The sequence below is a fragment of the Salmo salar genome, chromosome 03, assembly GCF_965601325.2.
Source record: "Salmo salar chromosome 03, fSalSal1, whole genome shotgun sequence".
In the NCBI taxonomy this organism is placed as follows: domain Eukaryota; kingdom Metazoa; phylum Chordata; class Actinopteri; order Salmoniformes; family Salmonidae; genus Salmo; species Salmo salar.
The window spans coordinates 13346866-13366862 of NC_138293.1; the positions used below are offsets into that span (position 1 = coordinate 13346866).

At 43.7% G+C, this 19997-nt stretch overlaps 1 protein-coding gene across 2 annotated transcripts in view; it reads left to right on the forward strand.

Annotated features, from left to right (window-relative positions):
* Window positions 1-508: 508 nt before the first annotated feature.
* The window catches only part of LOC106598805 (ephrin type-B receptor 3), a 51607-nt gene continuing 32118 nt past the window's right edge, over window positions 509-19997 (forward strand). For both annotated transcript variants that reach the window (XR_014391839.1, XM_014189812.3), the window contains exons 1-6: window positions 509-1141; window positions 6297-6361; window positions 8324-8996; window positions 12803-12958; window positions 16252-16587; window positions 17078-17202. Coding sequence is in view for 1 of the 2 variants with exons in the window: in XM_014189812.3 (XP_014045287.1) it covers window positions 1078-1141; window positions 6297-6361; window positions 8324-8996; window positions 12803-12958; window positions 16252-16587; window positions 17078-17202 (1419 nt within the window). In the remaining variant the exon portion in view is untranslated. The remainder of the gene's footprint in view (window positions 1142-6296; window positions 6362-8323; window positions 8997-12802; window positions 12959-16251; window positions 16588-17077; window positions 17203-19997) is intronic.

Consider the following 19997-nt stretch of genomic DNA (forward strand, 5'->3'; position numbering starts at 1 on the left):
CTCAAAACATGGTTAAAACAATAATTTTGATACCATGGATGGTAAAAAAAAAATTATATTGCATATAGATTGTGGCTTCCATCAATGTAATTGTCTGCATCATTTCCAACCCCCCATATATTTTGTTTGTGCATATGGATGGTCAGTCTGCATCCATAGTTCTGTCTATGAATTGAATTTGAGATTGGTTACATTTCTCCAGCCCCATCCCTCAGTTTTTTAACGAAAAACAGATTACCGATAGTATGAGTTATGTTGCAATAGTTCAATAAATCACAGTAGGTCAACTGTAATTAAAACCACAGCATGCTAGCCTACAGTAGTAACCTTGACACTCAATAACCTGCGGGAGGCGCTAGCTATCCATTTCAAAACAAGGCTTGGTTATTGACATTCGTCACCGATCCACAGTTCGTTTTGTATTGCACGTTGATTCAGTCAGGTAATGGGGCTTGAATGAACAAAACCACCACATCAACCAAGAAGGGTTTTGTCTTATCTCTAATGCTGGTCCCCAAAGTGCACGAGATTCTCTCTGCGTCTCGGGAGGGGTGTGACTTGCATGTTCGCAGAGCACGGCAGAACCCCCCTCCTTCCACCCGTCCCGTACTCTCCCCAGCCCCGGTCTGTCTCGGATGTCCCAATTGCCATTCCAATGCACACCCCTTGAGGAGCAACAGCTACAACGACTTAGTGAAGTGGATTATCTAGTTTTTAGATAGAAAAGATTTGCTGTATTTTTGGAGCAATGTGAAAGGGCATATCTGTGCGTTTGGATAACAATTTGGCATCGGTAAAGCGCGAGAAAGCAGTTAGAGAAAGAGCGCATTGTAATGCTCCGTAAGCTTTGTCCATTCTCTTCGTGGATTTGCCCGATGATTTGAATGAAAAACAAAAAGTGCTTGATTAATACTGCTTTCGACTGGATGTAGTGGAATGGGATGGTTTTATTCATCATATTAATTCAAGAGACGTGTAAAACGTTAATCGACTCCAGTGCTATAGGTGGTGTATGTTGTGTGGCACCATCCGAAGGGTCCAGTCAAAGCCTTTATTCATGTTGCAAGATCCTAGTTTATGACAATGGATTACTTGCTGTGGATGTGCAGCTTTGTGCTTCCCGTGGTATTAGCTGTTGAAGGTATGTAAAAAGAATGGTAATATACTACACTCTTTTATACGACTTTTCTTTGACGTATGTAGATGTTCCAAATAATGTTTCCAAGCCTCGATGAAATGCCAATATGACAATTATGTTAGAATAATATTAATATTCGTTGTACAATATCATGAAGCGCAGCTTTATTTTGGCAATTGCATGGCTCATAAAGACATTCATTATTTTGATTGCAGGTTGTAGGATACCTGTAATAATCTAAAATAAAAAAAGGTTGCCAAAACGCTTGTAATGTTCCACAGTTGAAAATTGATAGAGTAGATCGATTGTTTAGGATACAAAGTTACCGTTTATGTTCATACTATTCAAATATTATTCAATACGTCGTGTTTCGTATCACACCGTTGTATTGTGTTGTGGTTGAGCCACACATGATTGTTCTATCAAACTGATCAGTGAGACACACACACACACACACACACACACACACACACCACACACACACACACACAGTTCCTTGATATAGCTTTCCCTACAAAGGAAAGGGATGCCTTGCATTCTCAGTCCTCCATGTGTAACACTCCTATGCTTTCATTGCAACTGCATCCCTGTAGCTATTGTCGAGTACCTTTTGCTCTGTTGTCACACCCACAAGCTAAGGATGGCCTTCTGTCCTTATGCTTGGTTGCTTGACCAAACCCATAAAACAGCTCAGTTTGACATTCAGGATTAATGCTGTATAATACACCCAAATCAAATTGTATCGTGTACACATATTTTACAGATGTTATCGCAGGTGCAGCGACATGCTTATGTTTCTAGCTCCAACAATGCAGTATAACAAAACTGAACACACAAATCCAAAAGATTAAGGAATGAAGAAATATCAGAATGTCAGAGTCCGGAATATATATATATATATATATAATATATATATATATATATATATATATATATATATAACCTATGGTGTAATTAGTTCTCACAAAGTAAACAAGGGATTACACTGATGGGGAGGTTGTAGTTTTCATATACAGATGGTTGATCTTAATTTGAGCTAGTTTGCTAGCGGGAAAATAATCCTGCAACAACAGGAAATTTGAAATATTATGTGGATTCTAATTATTGGACATTTTTTGGGTGGGTGGATGATACATTTTTTGTTAGGGCAAATCAAGTCTGACATTTTAAAGTGGAAATTATTAACTTTTTATTCCTTGACTACACTGCAAATTTGCATTCTCAGCAACAAAAGAGTGATCAAATTAAGATCCTACATCTGTATAGTCAATTGGCATAACTCCAAAATAGGTGCCTCACATTACAACATGCACATTACATGCTTAGTGTAACAAGATTTAGCGGCAGTCTGTACATTTCCTTTCTGTAGGGAAAAGCCAATATCTCTAACAATTTAAATCCTGAAGCTTCCTTTCAAAATGCTTCACTGATATGTAGTCGTTTCAGAAACTAAAACAAACTGACTAATTACCAGAGGCTCATACTCTCCCAGTTGCTTGCCAATCAATAGCCTGGTCCCAGATCTGTTTGTGCTGTATTGCCATCACCTATAGGCATTGTCACATTTGGCACTGTCTTACCAACGCCTATGGTCAGACATTGTCACGCGAGTTGGACAACCGATCTGAGACCAGGTTATTTCTACAGGGTGAAGCCCAGCCAATGTAAACCAAGGCAAATTCATTTAGGCTATACCAGCTCCTTTATATATTTCTCTCCAAATCCCCCGTCTTTCCCTGCCTGCCTGCCTGTCCTTCTCCGAGTACAATCTGCTTCTCCTGGACGCCAGCCAGTATTATCCCTCATTAATTCTGGTGTCAGCATCTAAATCAATGCAGCCGTAGCCGTAGCCTCCCTAGCTGGTCCCACTGGGCCTTTCATCAGCAAGTTTCTCCCCGACCAACAACTTGAGTTACTCAACACTGGGTTGTTAACTAATGTCTGTCCTCTGGGGATGGGCTGAGGTTAGAGTGGTTAGAGTGTCTTATGGGTTTTAGGGCTGTTGGGGTCCATGCCCTGTTGTCAGTAAGATGGAGATGAGTTGGAATTTGGCTCTTAAAGTGGCAGTTGCCTGTTGGTTTCCATTACTTCCATCCATAGAATTAATCCAATTCATTTGAGTTAAGTTTAGTGATGTTTAGTTAATTCCAAGAGATGATTTGGAATTAATGGAACAATTGAATTGGCAGTTTCACATTGGTTTCCTTTAGGATTTTTCTCCCCAGTATTGTATGTTAGTTGAATTTTGATTTGTTTTGTGGATTTGAGTGCAGTGTCCAACTGCATCCTTGGGTGTGTCCATGAGTTAATCTGGTGAAATAAGCTCTGGCCTCCTAGTCACCCATACAATGGAAATGTGACACATTGACCCTGTCATCTTCTTTATATCTAACCCCTTTAACATTAATGTTGTGTACCTGTACTGTTTTTGAGTCACAATGGTATTGGAACATAAATGCAATTACATAATTGCTCAGAAAACCTTAACATTCTATAAAAATAGCTGACGTAATAGGCGACGAAAAATATGCATGACTACAGAAGAACACACTCTTTATCAATGCACGCTTTCCTTATCTCTTCTCTGTACATTAGAGGTAAATATGAATCATGTGTATTGAACCATATGTGCATATGCAAATAGCCTGAAGGAGAACGTTGAATTAGGGTCAGCTTGAGTTGATTAAAGCGGTTCATCAAGCATCGAACATAACATCTCAACATCTCAGCATAGCCAGAAGAGGACTGGCCACCCCTCAGAGCCTGGTTCCTCTCTAGGTTTCTTCCTAGGTTCTGGCCTTTCTAGGGAGTTTTTCCTAGCCACCGTGCTCCTACATCTGCATTGCTTGCTGTTTGGGGTTTCTGGGTTTCTGTACAGCACTTTATGACATCGGCTGATGTTAAAATGGCTTTCTAATTTCATTTGATTGATTTGATTGATGAATGGAGATAGAAGATGCACTCATCTAGCGAGACCAGCGAAAATAATCAAACCGTAGACCTACGACCTCTGAATTTGCCGCTCCGTTTCCAGTCCAAACACCCATGTGTTATGGCCTATGTCCATCTATATGTACCTGATTATGCACAGAATCAGTGGAGAGATGTTAGGCCTTTAAATATGACATCTATTTGTGGAAGTACGTGTCAAATGAATTGAATACGAGGAGCGGCCTTCCTTTCATAGCCTCCCAACTCAACAAAATGAATTAAACATAAGCCTGTGTGCTCCAATAGGAGCAGTGAGTAAGGAGTTACTGACGCATTTTGCTCCAGTGAATTAAAACAGTAAACACCATGGGCGGTGATGGCGATCCTGTAAGTTCCATTGTTTTCTTTTGCCCTGGGGGAGGCATCACCACTGCCTGTAGTTTTATGGGAGAGTATCTTGACGGATTTGAGTAATAGCAGCAAAGTGAGACCTTCAAATGGTACATGGAGGGCGAAGGGGTAGGTAGAGAGTTTTACACTTGGGACGCTATTCTAGCTTTCGGGGGTCAAGTAAAAAAAAAAGACTTCATGCTCAGCTGAAGCACGTTTGAATTAGTATTGAGCCTTCTGTCAAACCTTGGGAATCTGAATTTAACTCATGTGGTAAGCCTGTGGATAGAGTACCTCTAATCTACACAAATGTTATTTGAGTGCTACTGCGAGGAGCGGTGGAATTCTCAGGCAAAGCCCTGTTAAGTAAGCCATAGCAAGGCTCAATGAGGTCTATGAAGAGTTCAGTTGGAGAAGAGTTTATGTTGCCTCAAGCAAAGGCTCTAACATCCAAGAAATAACCTGCAACCTGAAATAGATGGACTTGGGCTTGGCGCTTGTTGAACGTGAAGACAGCTAGTCAATGTTCTCGCTGTCTCAGGACTGATGAACAGTTATTGGCATTTATTTCAATACCCGTGTTCAAGCTTCCGCTGCTGGCCAGCTCACATCTATGGTAATCTGATCATGTGTAGAGCAGCAGCCATAGCTACACACCTGTTGTATCTCTTCACTCTCCTCTTTGTCAACCACGGGTAATCCAACACACACAATAGCAAACATGCACACCTTAATAAAAATAACTATAAATACCTTTTTTATAATCATTATAAGCCTTACAATTCATAATAATTTATAACATTTATAATCATTTCTATAATGTTATTCATGTAATTTATTATAAAGTGGTACCCACACCTTGTAGCAAATGTAGATCCCCAACACAATGTAGTAATGGGCCTTACACATCTGTAAATTGGAGTTGCATTGAGTAAAGATTTCAATGTTTAGATTGATTCTTAGAATGAAGAAGATAACCTTTGACAATTTATAGCTAATCTAGGTCCAAACTACCATGAAAATAAGGGAGTCCTCATGCTTGAGTTTCTATTCAATGTCATTGACACAACTGTAAATTGGAGGTGCATTTGAGTAAACAATTGAATCTTCATAATCAAGAAGATAGCCTTTTAACGGCGCCTTTTGTGTGGTTTAATGGCCTACACTCAACCATCACACAGCTTGACAGGTGACAACAGTGTCTACTGATCCAGTCATTTACACTTTCTTTTCTTGTATTTGTTTAACCTCATCCCTCGTTCTGACATCGTAAACACAGAGGTGTAAAGAAAAAAGATACTAGTATCATTTGTTGCTAGGCAGGAACAAACTGACTTTAACTCTCCTGATTCTTTCACAATGACCTGTATAATACAAGGTCAATACTCTGGGGAATCCACTATGGCTGGGTCTCGGAGTGCTTTGTGATTGATTGCGATATCGTTTAGCAGTAAAGCTTTCAAATCCGGTCAAGATGAGTTCTCCCTCCTAGAGGATGGGGCATTTTTGCCCATTTCTGTATTTCCAATTCTATCAAAGGCTGACAGGTTTTTTCTTCTATAATCTTATTTCTATTTGATGGAACTTTATGTGTGATAACAGTTGTGTCATGATTACAGATTATTTATGTATTCAGTCCTTTTCTGTGTCTGTGCGTCTGTGTGTGTGGAGTTGATGTCAAGACCACAGAAATGAATAGAATGAAAATACAGAAAATATTTCATTAAGTTAATAATAGGCATCTGTGTGGGCTTTTTTGTTTTGTGCTATATTTTTATTTCCCATAAACCACCTCTTAATACTTAGTTTAACTAACCCTCTTGTTCTTGATTTACAGAAACACTAATGGACAGCAAGTGGGCAACCACAGAACTGTCCTGGACCACGTTTCCGGAGAGTGGGGTGAGTCTGTGTGTGTGTGTGTATTTGTGGTAGAGAATTTAAACCTTGACTTGTGTTCCTGCAGTATTCCACAGCGTTTGTTCCATCTGCTAGTTAATAGATCTCCCCCGGACTTATACGACGTACCTCCCACTGTTTTATACCTCTGTTTGTTTTCTTGGTTGCTAAAAACAAATGATAAACATACACCTTTAAGTTTGAAATTTAAGCAAAGTTTCTCGTATATCAGGATTCCCAAAAATAGTCCAAAACACAAATCACCAAAATAGTCCAAAAAGAGGAAACCCAGCTGCATAGTCATATTGGGTACACAGACCCACACAGACCCACACAGACCCACACAGACCCAAACAGACCCACACAGACCCAAACAGACCCCACACAGACCCAAACAGACCCACACAGACCCACACAGACCCAAACAGACCCACACAGACCCACACAGACCCCAAACAGACCCACACAGACCCAAACAGACCCACACAGACCCAAACAGACCCAAACAGACCCACACAGACCCAAACAGATCCAAACACGTCTGCAAGCAACACCAGCTGTAGAGTGTGGAAATATATCTCTTAAGGTGGAAGAAACACATAGGCAAATTACAGAAGGGAAGGAATGTTTCAGATGATGATATCCCCCGTAGGAATGATGAGAAAATAAAACAACATGAATTTGACCCCCAGGCTAACAGCTTGATAGACCTCCCCCACTCCAGGGCAGTGTAATTTGTCTTTGGTACGTGAGCGCAAAGTCAGTCAATGGAAACGATGCGTTACTATGGCAACAATCTTAGGCAGTCCAGCTTTCTCCAGCCTTTCTGCAGGCTCACATCAAATGTCTTTGCACCCCTACAAGCCATACGTCATAAGGGCAAGATGGCCCTTTCAAAATGTGTGACAAGCCCATACGTTCTGGCCGGGTGCAATTATCATATTTGTGAGGTATTACGGCAGTGTGCTGCCCTTGATTTATGGTGTACGATGCTGAATCCTGGACCCATCGTTTTGGAATAAATTGTATGCGTGCGTGCTCCACCATATTGAATTATGCATTCTGTTCCTCCTGTTGAATTGATCGATGTCTGGAGCCCTAATTAAGAATGGAAATGTATTATTCAGGTTGAGTTGTTAGAATCAAAAGATGAACTTCTTAGAGGAGATGATTATTTCCTTGGGCAAAAATCTGTTAATAACCCAGTTAATTAGGATCATGGTTAATTATAGATATAATCCTCAAATAGATGGCTCTTTGACTATTTCCTTTAGGTAGTCATGCCTATATTGTAATAATGTCAAATGTCTTTGATATAGAAGATCTGCTGATATGAACTGATGTAAATGGTTTATTCCCCAACTGTAGAGAACCATATCATCGCTGTCGAAGCTAAGTGCTGTGAAATGATTTATTGACTGCTCGACCACATTTCATAGCATGCAAAAATACTCCTCGTGACTTGAGGTGTAGGCTTAGAAAATGTTCCACTTGAATCTTAAAAGATACTCTATAACACCTCTGTGATGCAACCAGCAAGATGAGATTGTGCTTGAATCGCCTCTTCAGCAGATAATACACTGTTTGTGATGAGATGAGGTAGTTCTCATTGAGGACATGCCCTATAATCTATGTCAATAGAAGCACCTGCTAAATGAGTTATTTCATAGGAACGACTTTCTGATTGCTGCCTTCTCTGTGCAATGATAATATGGTTATAAGCAGACCTAGGTTCAAATAGTATTTGTTTTCTTTCAAAGACTTTGAGCGAAAGATGGAACCAGCCTGGAATTGCCAGCTGGGTGGGGTGTGCACTTTTGGGATGATTCCATTGGTTCCATTGCACCAGGCAAGCTCAATCAAATGCTAGGTTTTGATCGAAAAATACTATTTGAACCCATGTCTGATAATGTGTACAGTTCTCTCTCTTCACTAGTTACAGTGTTTGTCTCTGTTTTCCTGCAGTGGGAGGAGGTGAGTGGCTACGATGACTCCATGAGTCCCATAAGGACGTATCAGGTGTGCAACGTACGCTCGCCCAACCAGAACAACTGGCTGAGGACGGACTTCATCCCCCGTAAAGGCGTGCTGCGCGTGTACGTGGAGCTCAAGTTCTCTGTCCGCGACTGCGCCAGTATTCCCAACATCCCTGGCTCCTGCAAGGAGACTTTTAACCTCTTCTACTACGAGTCTGACGGCGACACCGCCACGGAAAGTAGTCCCTTGTGGAGGGAGAACCCTTACGTGAAGGTGGACACCATCGCTCCCGATGAGAGTTTTTTCCTTCTGGTGGCAGGCAGGATCAACACCAAAGTGCGAAGCTTCGGACCTCTCTCCAAGGCCGGCTTCTACCTAGCCTTCCAGGACCTGGGGGCTTGTATGTCCTTGATATCCGTGCAGGTTTTCTTCAAGAAGTGCTCGACGACCATCGCAAACTTCGCCGTCTTCCCTGAGACGGCTACAGGGGCCGAGGCCACCTCCTTGGTCATCGCCCCAGGGGCATGTGTGTCCAACGCACAGGAGGTGTCCGTCCCTCTGAAGCTGTACTGCAACGGGGATGGGGAGTGGATGGTTCCCGTGGGGTCTTGTACCTGCATGCCAGGGTTTGAGCCGGCCATGACCGACACACAGTGCCAGTGTGAGTCTTTAGTCTACAGTCGACTGTTTTGACTTTTAACTAAAGCCTGTTTTTAATGCCCAATGAAAGTCACAGTCTACACCATCCTGTCTGTGTGTATTGTGTGGCATATGAATGAAGGGTGAAGGAGGATGGAGAGTTTGCATTAATGAGCTGTTGCAGAGAGCAGCAGCATACAAATATTGAGAGAGGGCAATCAAAGTGAGAATGAGATAGTGAAAGGGGACAAGATAGTGAGGCGAGAAAGCAAGATAGTGGGAGGGAGGGAGAGAGAGAGAGACTGTGAGAGAGAGAATCTTTTTGGAGGGTTTGTAAAGGAGAAAGAGATTGTGAGGGGGAGAGAGATATATTGTGAGAGGGGGAAGGAAAGATAAAGTGAGAGACACATAGAGGGAGAGAGAGAAGGACTGAGAGATAGAGCCATGAATTTCCCATTGCCCAAGACAACATCAGGAGCGGTCAGAGAAAGAAAGAGAAGCCTCCACGCCCCTCTCCTGTCTTTACATGGGCATGAGGAATGGTAAATAACGAGCCAGAGAGCTAATTTAGCGCCATTTGGCGGCTCAAGGTTAAAAGCCTGCCATCGACGCCTGATAAAAGGCTCTCCAGAGGCTTCAGGCACGGTGGTGGCGAGGAAGAGGAAGTGTCATTTCCTCTATGGTCTCCCCACCGTTAGTTCATCTACAGTCGGCTGCACTCATTAACACCGCTCAGACCACCGTGAGCCAACACTGCCACCGTTCACCATTAATCACAGGGATGTTTAATCTCTTACCTCAGTCTAGAGCGAGAGAGAGGGAGGGAGGGAGGGAGGGAGGGAGGGAGGGAGGGAGGGAGGGAGGGAGGGAGGGAGGGAGGGAGGGGGTGGGAAGAGGGAGAGAGGGAGGGAGGGAGGGAGGTGGTGGGAAGAGGGAGAGAGGGAGGGGGAAGGAAAATAAGAAAGGGGGGAGGACGAGAAGAAGAGAAGGACTATGAGGGTGTAGGGAGGGGGTGAGAGAGAGAAAGAAGGACAGTGAGGGTGTAGGGAGGGGGTGAGAGAGAGAAAGAAGGACGGTGAGGGTGTAGGGAGGGGGTGAGAGAGAAAGAAGGACGGTGAGGGTGTAGGGAGGGGGTGAGAGAGAGAAAAGGACGATGAGAGTGTAGGGAGGGGGTGAGAGAGAGAAAGAAGGACGGTGAGGGTGTAGGGAGGGGGTGAGAGAGAGAAAGAAGGACGGTGAGGGTGTAGGGAGGGGGTGAGAGAGAGAAAAGGACGGTGAGGGTGTAGGGAGGGGGTGAGAGAGAGAAAAGGACGGTGAGGGTGTAGGGAGGGGGTGAGAGAGAGAAAAGGACGGTGAGGGTGTAGGGAGGGGGTGAGAGAGAGAAAAGGACGGTGAGGGTGTAGGGAGGGGGTGAGAGAGAGAAAGAAGGACGGTGAGGGTGTAGGGAGGGGGTGAGAGAGAGAAAGAAGGACGGTGAGGGTGTAGGGAGGGGGTGAGAGAGAGAAAGAAGGACGGTGAGGGTGTAGGGAGGGGGTGAGAGAGAGAAAGAAGGACGGTGAGGGTGTAGGGAGGGGGTGAGAGAGAGAAAGAAGGACGGTGAGGGTGTAGGGAGGGGGTGAGAGAGAGAAAGAAGGACGGTGAGGGTGTAGGGAGGGGGTGAGAGAGAGAAAAGGACGGTGAGGGTGTAGGGAGGGGGTGAGAGAGAGAAAGAAGGACGGTGAGGGTGTAGGGAGGGGGTGAGACAGAGAAAGAAGGAGGATGAGGGTGTAGGGAGGGGGTGAGAGACAGAAAGAAGGACGGTGAGGGTGTAGGGAGGGGGTGAGAGAGAGAAAGAAGGACGGTGAGGGTGTAGGGAAGGGGTTAGAGAGAGAGAGATGGCGATGGGAGGGAGGGAGTGGGTATGGAGTAAGCGGAAGAAGGGGAGAGAGATGTTTACTCTTCATTTTTTGTTGTTTATTTGACTTTTGTTTATTATCTATTTCACTTGCTTTGGTAATGTAAACATATGTTTCCTGAAATTGAATTGAATTGGAATTGAGAGAGGGAGAGAGAGAGGGAGAAAGAGAGAGAGAGAGAGAGAGAGAGAGGGAGAGAGAGAGAGAGAGGCCAGTGAGGGCCACAGAACTTTCCAGTATCAGAGAAGACACAAACAAAAGGAGGTTAACAAATGAAGCGATTCAGGTGATGCAACCCTTCAGGTGATACAACCCTTCTCCTCCAGAAAGAGCAAAACAAAACGATGATGCAGAGTGTAATAAGACAAATATAAATCAGATTAAAGGGTTTCAAGAGTGTTTCAGGACCTGCGGTCTTTGTTGAGTTACGAGAGCTAAAACACATTTTCCTGTTATCTTAACTTGGCTATTTATTGCATGTTTCTTGTTGTTGCTAGAATGTGGAGCATTAAAGTTCACTAATGTCACTGAAAGTGGCATTCCGGAGAATTAGGACAGAGCCTAGTTCAAACTGGAAAACCACTTAGCCCGACTAGTTAATCACACCCTCGCCAGCCAGGTTTTTATGAGCCCTCATACTGATAAGACAGATGTTAGCCAGAGCCTCGGTTTTACACCACACTTAAAGAACAAAGGTCAAAGTAAAGTCTAGCTCCTAAGTGCTATTTGCAACCTTTTATGCTGCATTTAGTGTAAACACCCTTATGTTACTGGGGAAATGGTGTTTCCATAACTAGGGCTGACAGTGAGGACAGGATCAACAACCTCTGCATAATCAAAACCCCTTGCTTTGTGAGGTTTTAAAGTTCACATTTAGCTATTGTTATGGAAATGCCAGCTGAAAAGTATCAGTGGCCTGGCTTTGGCCCCAAGTGTGAGCAGGTCCGTCGGAGCCATGGCCAGGGAGACACGGGTGCCGGCCCACGTAGATGGAAAACAAAAGGTCTGAGCTTTTTGGGTTAAACACTGGGGTAAATGCACCGTTAGTGTAAATCCCCTTAATCCTATTTCAGGTTGAGACCTGCGTTGGTTTATCAGGTAACTTTTCTTATGACATTACATGTTAGTCATTTAGCAGATGCTCTTATCCAGAGCAACTTACAGTAGGGAGCATTTTTTTTCTCGTACTGGTCCCCATGGGAATTGAATTAACAACCCTGGCATGGCAAGTGCAATGCTCTAACAACTGAGCCACACGGGACCTCCTTTAATGAAGTTGGAGATTGACTTGATAGAGGATAGGCCCCCCCAAACGAGAAGGGCTGCCCAAAAGAATGCCTGTCTAAAACAAAAAATACCTTATAAGGCAGTATCTCTATAGTTGCACTTGATTGATGATCAAGCTACTTTGTATGCATGCCGAACCACCTCTTGAATGACGTGTTGAAACAGTGAGTTCTTCTAAGCCCCAAATGGACACTGTGTGATTGATGTAGGTGTATCCTAACTCTCAACAGCGTCCTCCATCCCTCTTAGCCAGACAGGAGCAATCAACTGTCGTCCCTCCATCTTTATCATTCCCTCTCAATTTATCTGTCATCCTTAGACCTATCTGGGATAGATTGATATCCCTTGTATGTTATGATGAAAATGAGAGGGTATGAAGGATTTTAACAGAAATACCCCTTATAAAGAGTTAAGAGTTTCAACCCCACCCAGACAAAGATTATGACATTATGGTTTGAAGGATTTGGACTGACTAGCTCCTCTCTATCGCTCATCTAGAACTATCCCAAGAGTTAGGTTGTTGTCACAAATGTCAACCCCAGCCAGACTGAGATAGTTGTGTGTGGCGTACCTTGGTTTGGTTTTGTGCTTTATTGACATTGACAGTGTTCTGTCTGTCCCTTTCGTTTCTGCCTTTCCTGTATAGCATGTACCCCCGGGTCATTCAAGTACAAACATGGGGAGGCCTCATGTTACCCTTGCCCCCCCAACAGTCGCAGCAGCTCCAGGGGGGCCAACATCTGCCCATGCCAAAATGGCTTCTACCGTGCCGACAGTGATTCTCCGGACTCAGCCTGCACCAGTAAGTCAAGCTCCTAGCTTTTTCTCAGCAGTTGTCATTGGCTGTAGATATTCTTTGGGATTCTTTCCTGGACACAGACTAGTCAAGTCACGGACTGAAGTGTATGCTGAATGGAGATTCCCCATTGAGCATGCTATTTCCTTAATCTGTGTCTGGGAAACCAGCCCATATGTGTCAAAAAGCACTAGGGTGTATGTGTCAGTAGAGGTAGGTTTAGTGTTAAACTGAGTGCCTATATGGTTGTTTCTACAGACAAAGCTTTGTTGATGTCAGATAATTGGTACATAGCCTAACAACCAATACCCTTTTTCACTGACATGACATTAATGGAATGTGACTGAGCCCAAATGACTCTTAATCGACTTTCCTTGTCCAGAATTCCGAGTGTGACATTTTGGGGTGGCAGGTAGCCTAGTGGTTAGAGCATTGGGCTAATAACTGAAAGGTTGCTGGATTGAATCCCCGAGCTGTCAAGCTAAAAAATCTGTTGTTCTACCCCTGAACAAGGCAGTTAACCCAGTGTTCCCCAGTAGGCTGTCATTGTAAATAAGAATTTGTTCTTAACTGACTTGCCTAGTTAAATAAATGTAAAATAAAAATCCTCAGGTCATTTGGGCTCCATACTTCCCCTGTAGCCTGTCAGAGCTTGTGCCAGTCCACGTAGCTCATGTTTTGCAAGGGACCGAGGGTGACGTACTATAGAGCTCAGCTTGGGCCACCTCCGGCTCTCTGTGGGAGCCCAACGTTTCAGACTTTGTGCCCAATTAGATCAGGCCATACTCCAAACTGTGTCAGTCTAATTGGATAGGACAGAGCATGGGGGAAAACACACTCCACTCAGGGTGAACAGGCAGAGGAGCTGAACTGAGCTGGTTGAGATGTGTGAACTGAGACACCCTGAAAGCATTTCTATCTTCTTACCGTGTGCTGCTGCAGAAGTGTTGTTGTCTGAATATGCTTAGAGAGAGAGGGGTTAGATTGCTCATCAGCCTTAGAGAGGGGGTTCGGTTAGATTACCCTTAAACCTTAGAGAGGGGTTCGGTTAGATTACCCTTAAACCTTAGAGAGGGGTTCGTTTAGATTACCCATCAGCCTTAGAGAGGGGTTCGGTTAGATTGCTCATCAGCCTTAGAGGGATTCGGTTAGATTACCCTTAAGCCTTAGAGAGGGTTTCGGTTAGATTACCCATCAGCCTTAGAGAGGGGTTCAGTTAGATTACCCATCAGCCTTAGAGAGGGGTTGGGGATAGATTTCCCTTCAGCCTTAGAGAGGGGTTGGGGATAGATTACCTTTCAGCCTTAGAGAGGGGTTGGGGATAGATTTCCCTTCAGCCTTAGAGAGGGGTTGGGGATAGATTACCTTTCAGCCTTAGAGAGGGGTTGGGGATAGATTACCCATCAGCCTTAGAGAGGGGTTGGAGATAGATTATCTTTCAGCCTTAGAGAGGGGTTGGAAATAGATTTCCCTTCAGCCTTAGAGAGGGGTTGGTGATAGATTACCCTTCAGCCTTAGAGAGGGGTTGGGGATAGATTACCATTCAGCCTTAGAGAGGGGTTGGTGATAGATTACCCTTCAGCCTTAGAGAGGGGTTGGGGATAGATTACCCTTCAGCCTTAGAGAGGGGTTGGGGATAGATTACCTTTCAGCCTTAGAGAGGGGTTGGGGATAGATTACCCATCAGCTTTAGAGAGGGGTTGGGGATAGATTACCTTTCAGCCTTAGAGAGGGGTTGGGGATAGATTACCCTTCAGCCTTAGAGAGGGGTTGGGGATAGATTACCCATCAGCCTTAGAGAGGGGTTGGGGATAGATTACCTTTCAGCCTTAGAGAGGGGTTGGGGATAGATTACCCTTCAGCCTTAGAGAGGGGTTGGGGATAGATTACCCTTCAGCCTTAGAGAGGGGTTGGGGATAGATTACCTTTCAGCCTTAGAGAGGGGTTGGGGATAGATTACCTTTCAGCCTTAGAGAGGGGTTGGGGATAGATTACCCATCAGCTTTAGAGAGGGGTTGGGGATAGATTACCCTTCAGCCTTAGAGAGGGGTTGGGGATAGATTACCCTTCAGCCTTAGAGAGGGGTTGGGGATAGATTACCCTTCAGCCTTAGAGAGGGGTTGGGGATAGATTACCCTTCAGCCTTAGAGAGGGGTTGGGGATAGATTACCCATCAGCCTTAGAGAGGGGTTGGGGATAGATTACCTTTCAGCCTTAGAGAGGGGTTGGGGATATATTACCCATCAGCCTTAGAGAGGGGTTGGGGATAGATTACCTTTCAGCCTTAGAGAGGGGTTGGGGATAGATTACCCATCAGCCTTAGAGAGGGGTTGGGGATAGATTACCCATCAGCCTTAGAGAGGGGTTGGGGATAGATTACCCTTCAGCCTTAGAGAGGTGTTGGGGATAGATTACCCATCAGCCTTAGAGAGGGGTTGGGAATAGATTACCCTTCAGCCTTAGAGAGGGGTTGGGGATAGATTACCCATCAGCCTTAGAGAGGGGTTGTGTTAGATTATTGGATGAAAGGAACCTTCTTCTTGCTGCACCAGTTGACCCCCGTAGCAGTTATCACACCTCACCCAATTTCATACAATTCTTATTTAAAGAACTCGTCTTTTTTGAGTAACACGGGCCCATGGATATATCATGCACCACCACTGTGCCATAGATACAAGCATTGAAATTCAGATATTTTCTATTTCATGGGTATTGAATCAATGTTTCATGAAGGGTAATGTTTGTGAATAGCAATGTTTAAGTCATGCATGGCATGGATGTGGTTTCTATTCTCTATATGAATACCGCTATTTATTTCTACTTTAATGGAATGAACTCCCATTGGTAATTAATGGGTACTGATTTAAGTTCCATGAACTATAATGTTGAAGTCACGCATGGAAAGAATATGGCATATATAATAAGAATGAAGTTGACTATTTGTTTAATTATGTGCTGGAGGTCATATTTCCCCAGCAGAAACAGAACAGTGAACTGTATGGGCACAGGAAGATAAGCACTAATGGACTAATGGCTATCTCAGTAAGCTAATCATAAACTAAATCATTTACCCCGTCAATAGTGGGTTCTAAGAGTGGGGGTTCTAAGAGTGGGGGTTCTAAGAGTGAGGTTCTAAGAGTGGGGTTCTAAGAGCGGGGTTCTAAGATTATGGTTCTAACAGTGGGGTTCTAAGAGTAGGGTTTTAATAGTGAGGTTATAAAAGTGAGGTTCTACTGTATTAGCCTCTATAAACAGTGTTCAGAGGGTACCATTAACACGGCTGTGGTGTTTCTATGCAGCTATGCCCTCGCCACCTAAAAACGTAATCTCCACCGTGAACGAGACTTCCATCTCCCTGGAGTGGGAAGAGCCGCTGGACACTGGCGGACGGGATGACGTCATCTACAACGTGGTGTGCAAGAAGTGTCTGCACGACCGGAGCCCATGCACGCGCTGTGACGACAACGTCGACATATCGCCGCGCCGACTGGGCCTGACCCAGAAGAAGGTGGTAATGAGGAACCTGCAGGCTCATACCCGCTACAGCTTTGAGATCCAGGCGGTCAACGGCGTCTCTGGGAAGAGCCCCGGCGCACCGCGCTACGCCACCGTCAACATCACCACCAACCAGGCCGGTAAGTATTGCCATAGCGCTGGACGCCGGCACTTAACGTTAGCTGCACTCAACATTAATACTTGATATCAGCACTCACTATCACCTCACCCCACGACACTCAAGGTCACCACTGTAAGTACAGTAGCTAGCTACCACTTAACATCACCACTCAAGTTTACCTCTCAACTCAGGCTAGCTGCATCTTACAGTGGCACTTACTTTTACTGCCTCATCTTGTGATCAGTACTGATGCTTTGCCTGAGTTTATGGACTCAGTATGTGTCATTACAGTTTAATACCAAATTAATAAACTGAAATGTCACGTAGAAGGCACAGATAAATGTCATGGTAAGAAGTGAGATAATCGTATACAATGCTAAATGAAGAGCGTGTACATTTTTGCTAATTTCATGTATAGAGTGGAACAGAAATACTCTTAACATGTTTGACATGAAAGCTTTATTTTTTTATTTTATTAACGTCCCCCTGTTTTTATTGTCCAATCACAGCACCGTCAGCAATACCCACAGTGCACCTGATGAAGTCAACATCAGACACACTCAGCCTGTCCTGGCTGCCCCCAGAGAAACCCAACGGGGTTATCCTAGATTACGAGATTAAGTACTACGAAAGGGTAAGGCACTGTTTTATAGCCTGGTCCCAGATCTGTTTATACTGTGTAGCCCCCTCCTATTGCCATTGTCAGAATTATCTAGCCTGGTCCCAGATCTGTTTATGCTGTGTAGCCCACTCCTATTGCCATTGTCAGAATTATCTAGCCTGGTCCCAGATCTGTTTATGCTGTGTAGCCCACTCCTATTGCCATTTTCAGAATGATCTAGCCTGGTCCCAGATCTGTTTATGCTGTGTAGCCCACTCCTATTGCCATTGTCAGAATTATCTAGCCTGGTCCCAGATCTGTTTATTTGGTGTATTCCACTCCTCTAATTCAACTATGATTCACTGAAGTAAACAAGAGCCACTGGAGACACAACCCTTGTATGAAATATGTTTGAAAATGAATATGCCATGTGTGTCCTGTCTGATGAAGATGGTTGATAGAGTTGTTTGGCATTCCACAGGTTAGTGCTCACTTGATGCAGCTGTGCAGCATTTTCTTCAAAAGCATCATGTGTAGCATGGACATAGACATGCTGCTACTATAGAAAATAATATGAACCAAATACACTCGACTACATCAAGTGAACGCTGTCCCTTTAACAAAAGAACGAAGAGTTTAGCATGTTTTCTATTCTAATAGATGCGTTGCTGGGTTCCTTGAGGTTTTCTTTCCATCTAGGAAGTTTTTCTTAGCCAATGTGCCTCTGCTTCTGATTTCAGTCTGTTAGGTTCTTAACAAAAAGAGTAAAAACTCAAAGGGACGACCAGGAAAAGCTCAGACCAAGTTTATTCACCCACAGGGTCATACAGCTGCAAAGACAACATACAAGTCACACAAGCACATCTTTATACCTTCCGACTGGGCGGAGTCATCTCCTTCCATGTCTAACTAGGCGGAGTCATCTCCTTCCATGTCTAAGATAGACAGTCCTTCTCTGTTGTTAGTCAGAAACACAGGTAGGTTCCTCTTACTGGTATTGTCATGGCCCTTAAAAAAAGAAAAGGAGAGCCTCACACTCTAGGAGCTCAGATGTTATAACCTATTAACCAACGTTTCGACAGACAAGTTGTCTTCATCAGGGTATAATGACAAACACTGCAGGTCACTAGTTTATATAGTTCCAAAGGACACACAGGTGTCTATAATCATGGCCGGGTGTGGCTTGATTTCGTTGGTTAGTTTACGTATATAAATAGAACATATAAAAAGCATGAATGGATAGCATATGATCATAGGGAGTACCCCATAGGGAGTATCCCAAGGCTTGATCCTAGGCCCCACCCTCTTCTTAATTTACATCAACAACATAGCTTAGTCACTAGCTGCAGTAACCCATGGGGTGGGGTCACACCGGACATTCAGAGAGGGGGTATATTATTGTGGCCCTGGTGGCACAAAATCAAAGTCTGACTGCATGGAGATGCTTGGGAATATGATCTATATGGAGGACCGTGTTGTGGGTGTTTCATGGAAAAGGTGTACATTTGACCTTCATCATCTAGGACATGACAATGGTTAATAAAATCTCTCCATTTCTGCCCATTATTTTTTTACACAGTCTTGCAGGCCTTCTCATACAGCTGCAACTGTATATGCATTCTTAAATCAAGACCTTTCTTGAGTTGGGCTCTGGGATGGTGCAACTGTTGAGAATGTGAGCCTATGGTTGTTGTGGGGGAAAAGGGTTGAGTGTGTATGAGTGTGTGTGGGGGTGTGTGTATATCCCACAACTTTTGAGAGTAAAAGATGTTAGGGACAATATAGGATGATTCACAATAATTGTTCGCTAATATAATAATTGCTTGCAATAATGTAATTTTGGTAATGGCGAGACTGGTGAGAGGTAAAATCCTTTGCATAAATTGCCTACATTACTACAAATATTAATAGCTAATTATGGAAAATAAGAAACAGGGTTTTTAAAATATAGATGGCTATATATAATACAAATCGAGGTGAGGGCGATGGAAGTGCATTTGGTGGTTGATCTGCTTCTGTTCTGTGGGTGGCACTGTGTGCTCTTTTCGAAGGATGGGTCCCGATCTCTCCGGGGCTATGGGATCGGGGGGGGTGGTCGGGGGTGGTCTGCCGGGCATAGGGATGACAACCCAACTCGGGATGAGGAGGGCTTTTAGTGGGTGGAATAGTGGGGACCAATTGGAGGTTTACTTAGTAGCAATGCAGACATCATGGTACAGCTATATAGACACTCAATCATCATGTTACTTTTTAATGGTACGTTTACAAACATAGATTTTAAGAAATAGAATTGACAGTTGTGTCTCATTATGGTAAGTGGTGAAATAAGTATAGCCAGTTACAATTGTAATGGCTTAGCAGATAATAAGAAAATACAATCAGTATTTACCTGGCTAAAAGAGAAGGAATATAATATCTATTGTTTACAGGAAACTCATTCAACAATTTTTGATGAAGTTTTGTGGAAAAAGGACTGGGGTGCAAAATATATTTCTCCCATGGGCAAAGAAATTCAAAAGGGGTGATGGTTTTAATTAACAGTAATTTTGATCCAAATGTGCAAATTGTCCGAACAGATCATCAAGGTAGATGGATTATTTTAAATATGTTATTGGACAATAAACAGATATGGCTTATTAACCTATACGGTCAAAATAATGATGATCCAAGCTTCTTTGAAAATATATATAAGAATTTATCAACTCTACAAGCAACACTAGACTCTATTATTATGGTGGGAGATTTTAATACGGTCTTAAATACCTCTATGGACCGCAAAGGAAATCACACTACAAACTATCACCCTCAGGCACTTAAGGAAATCAGGA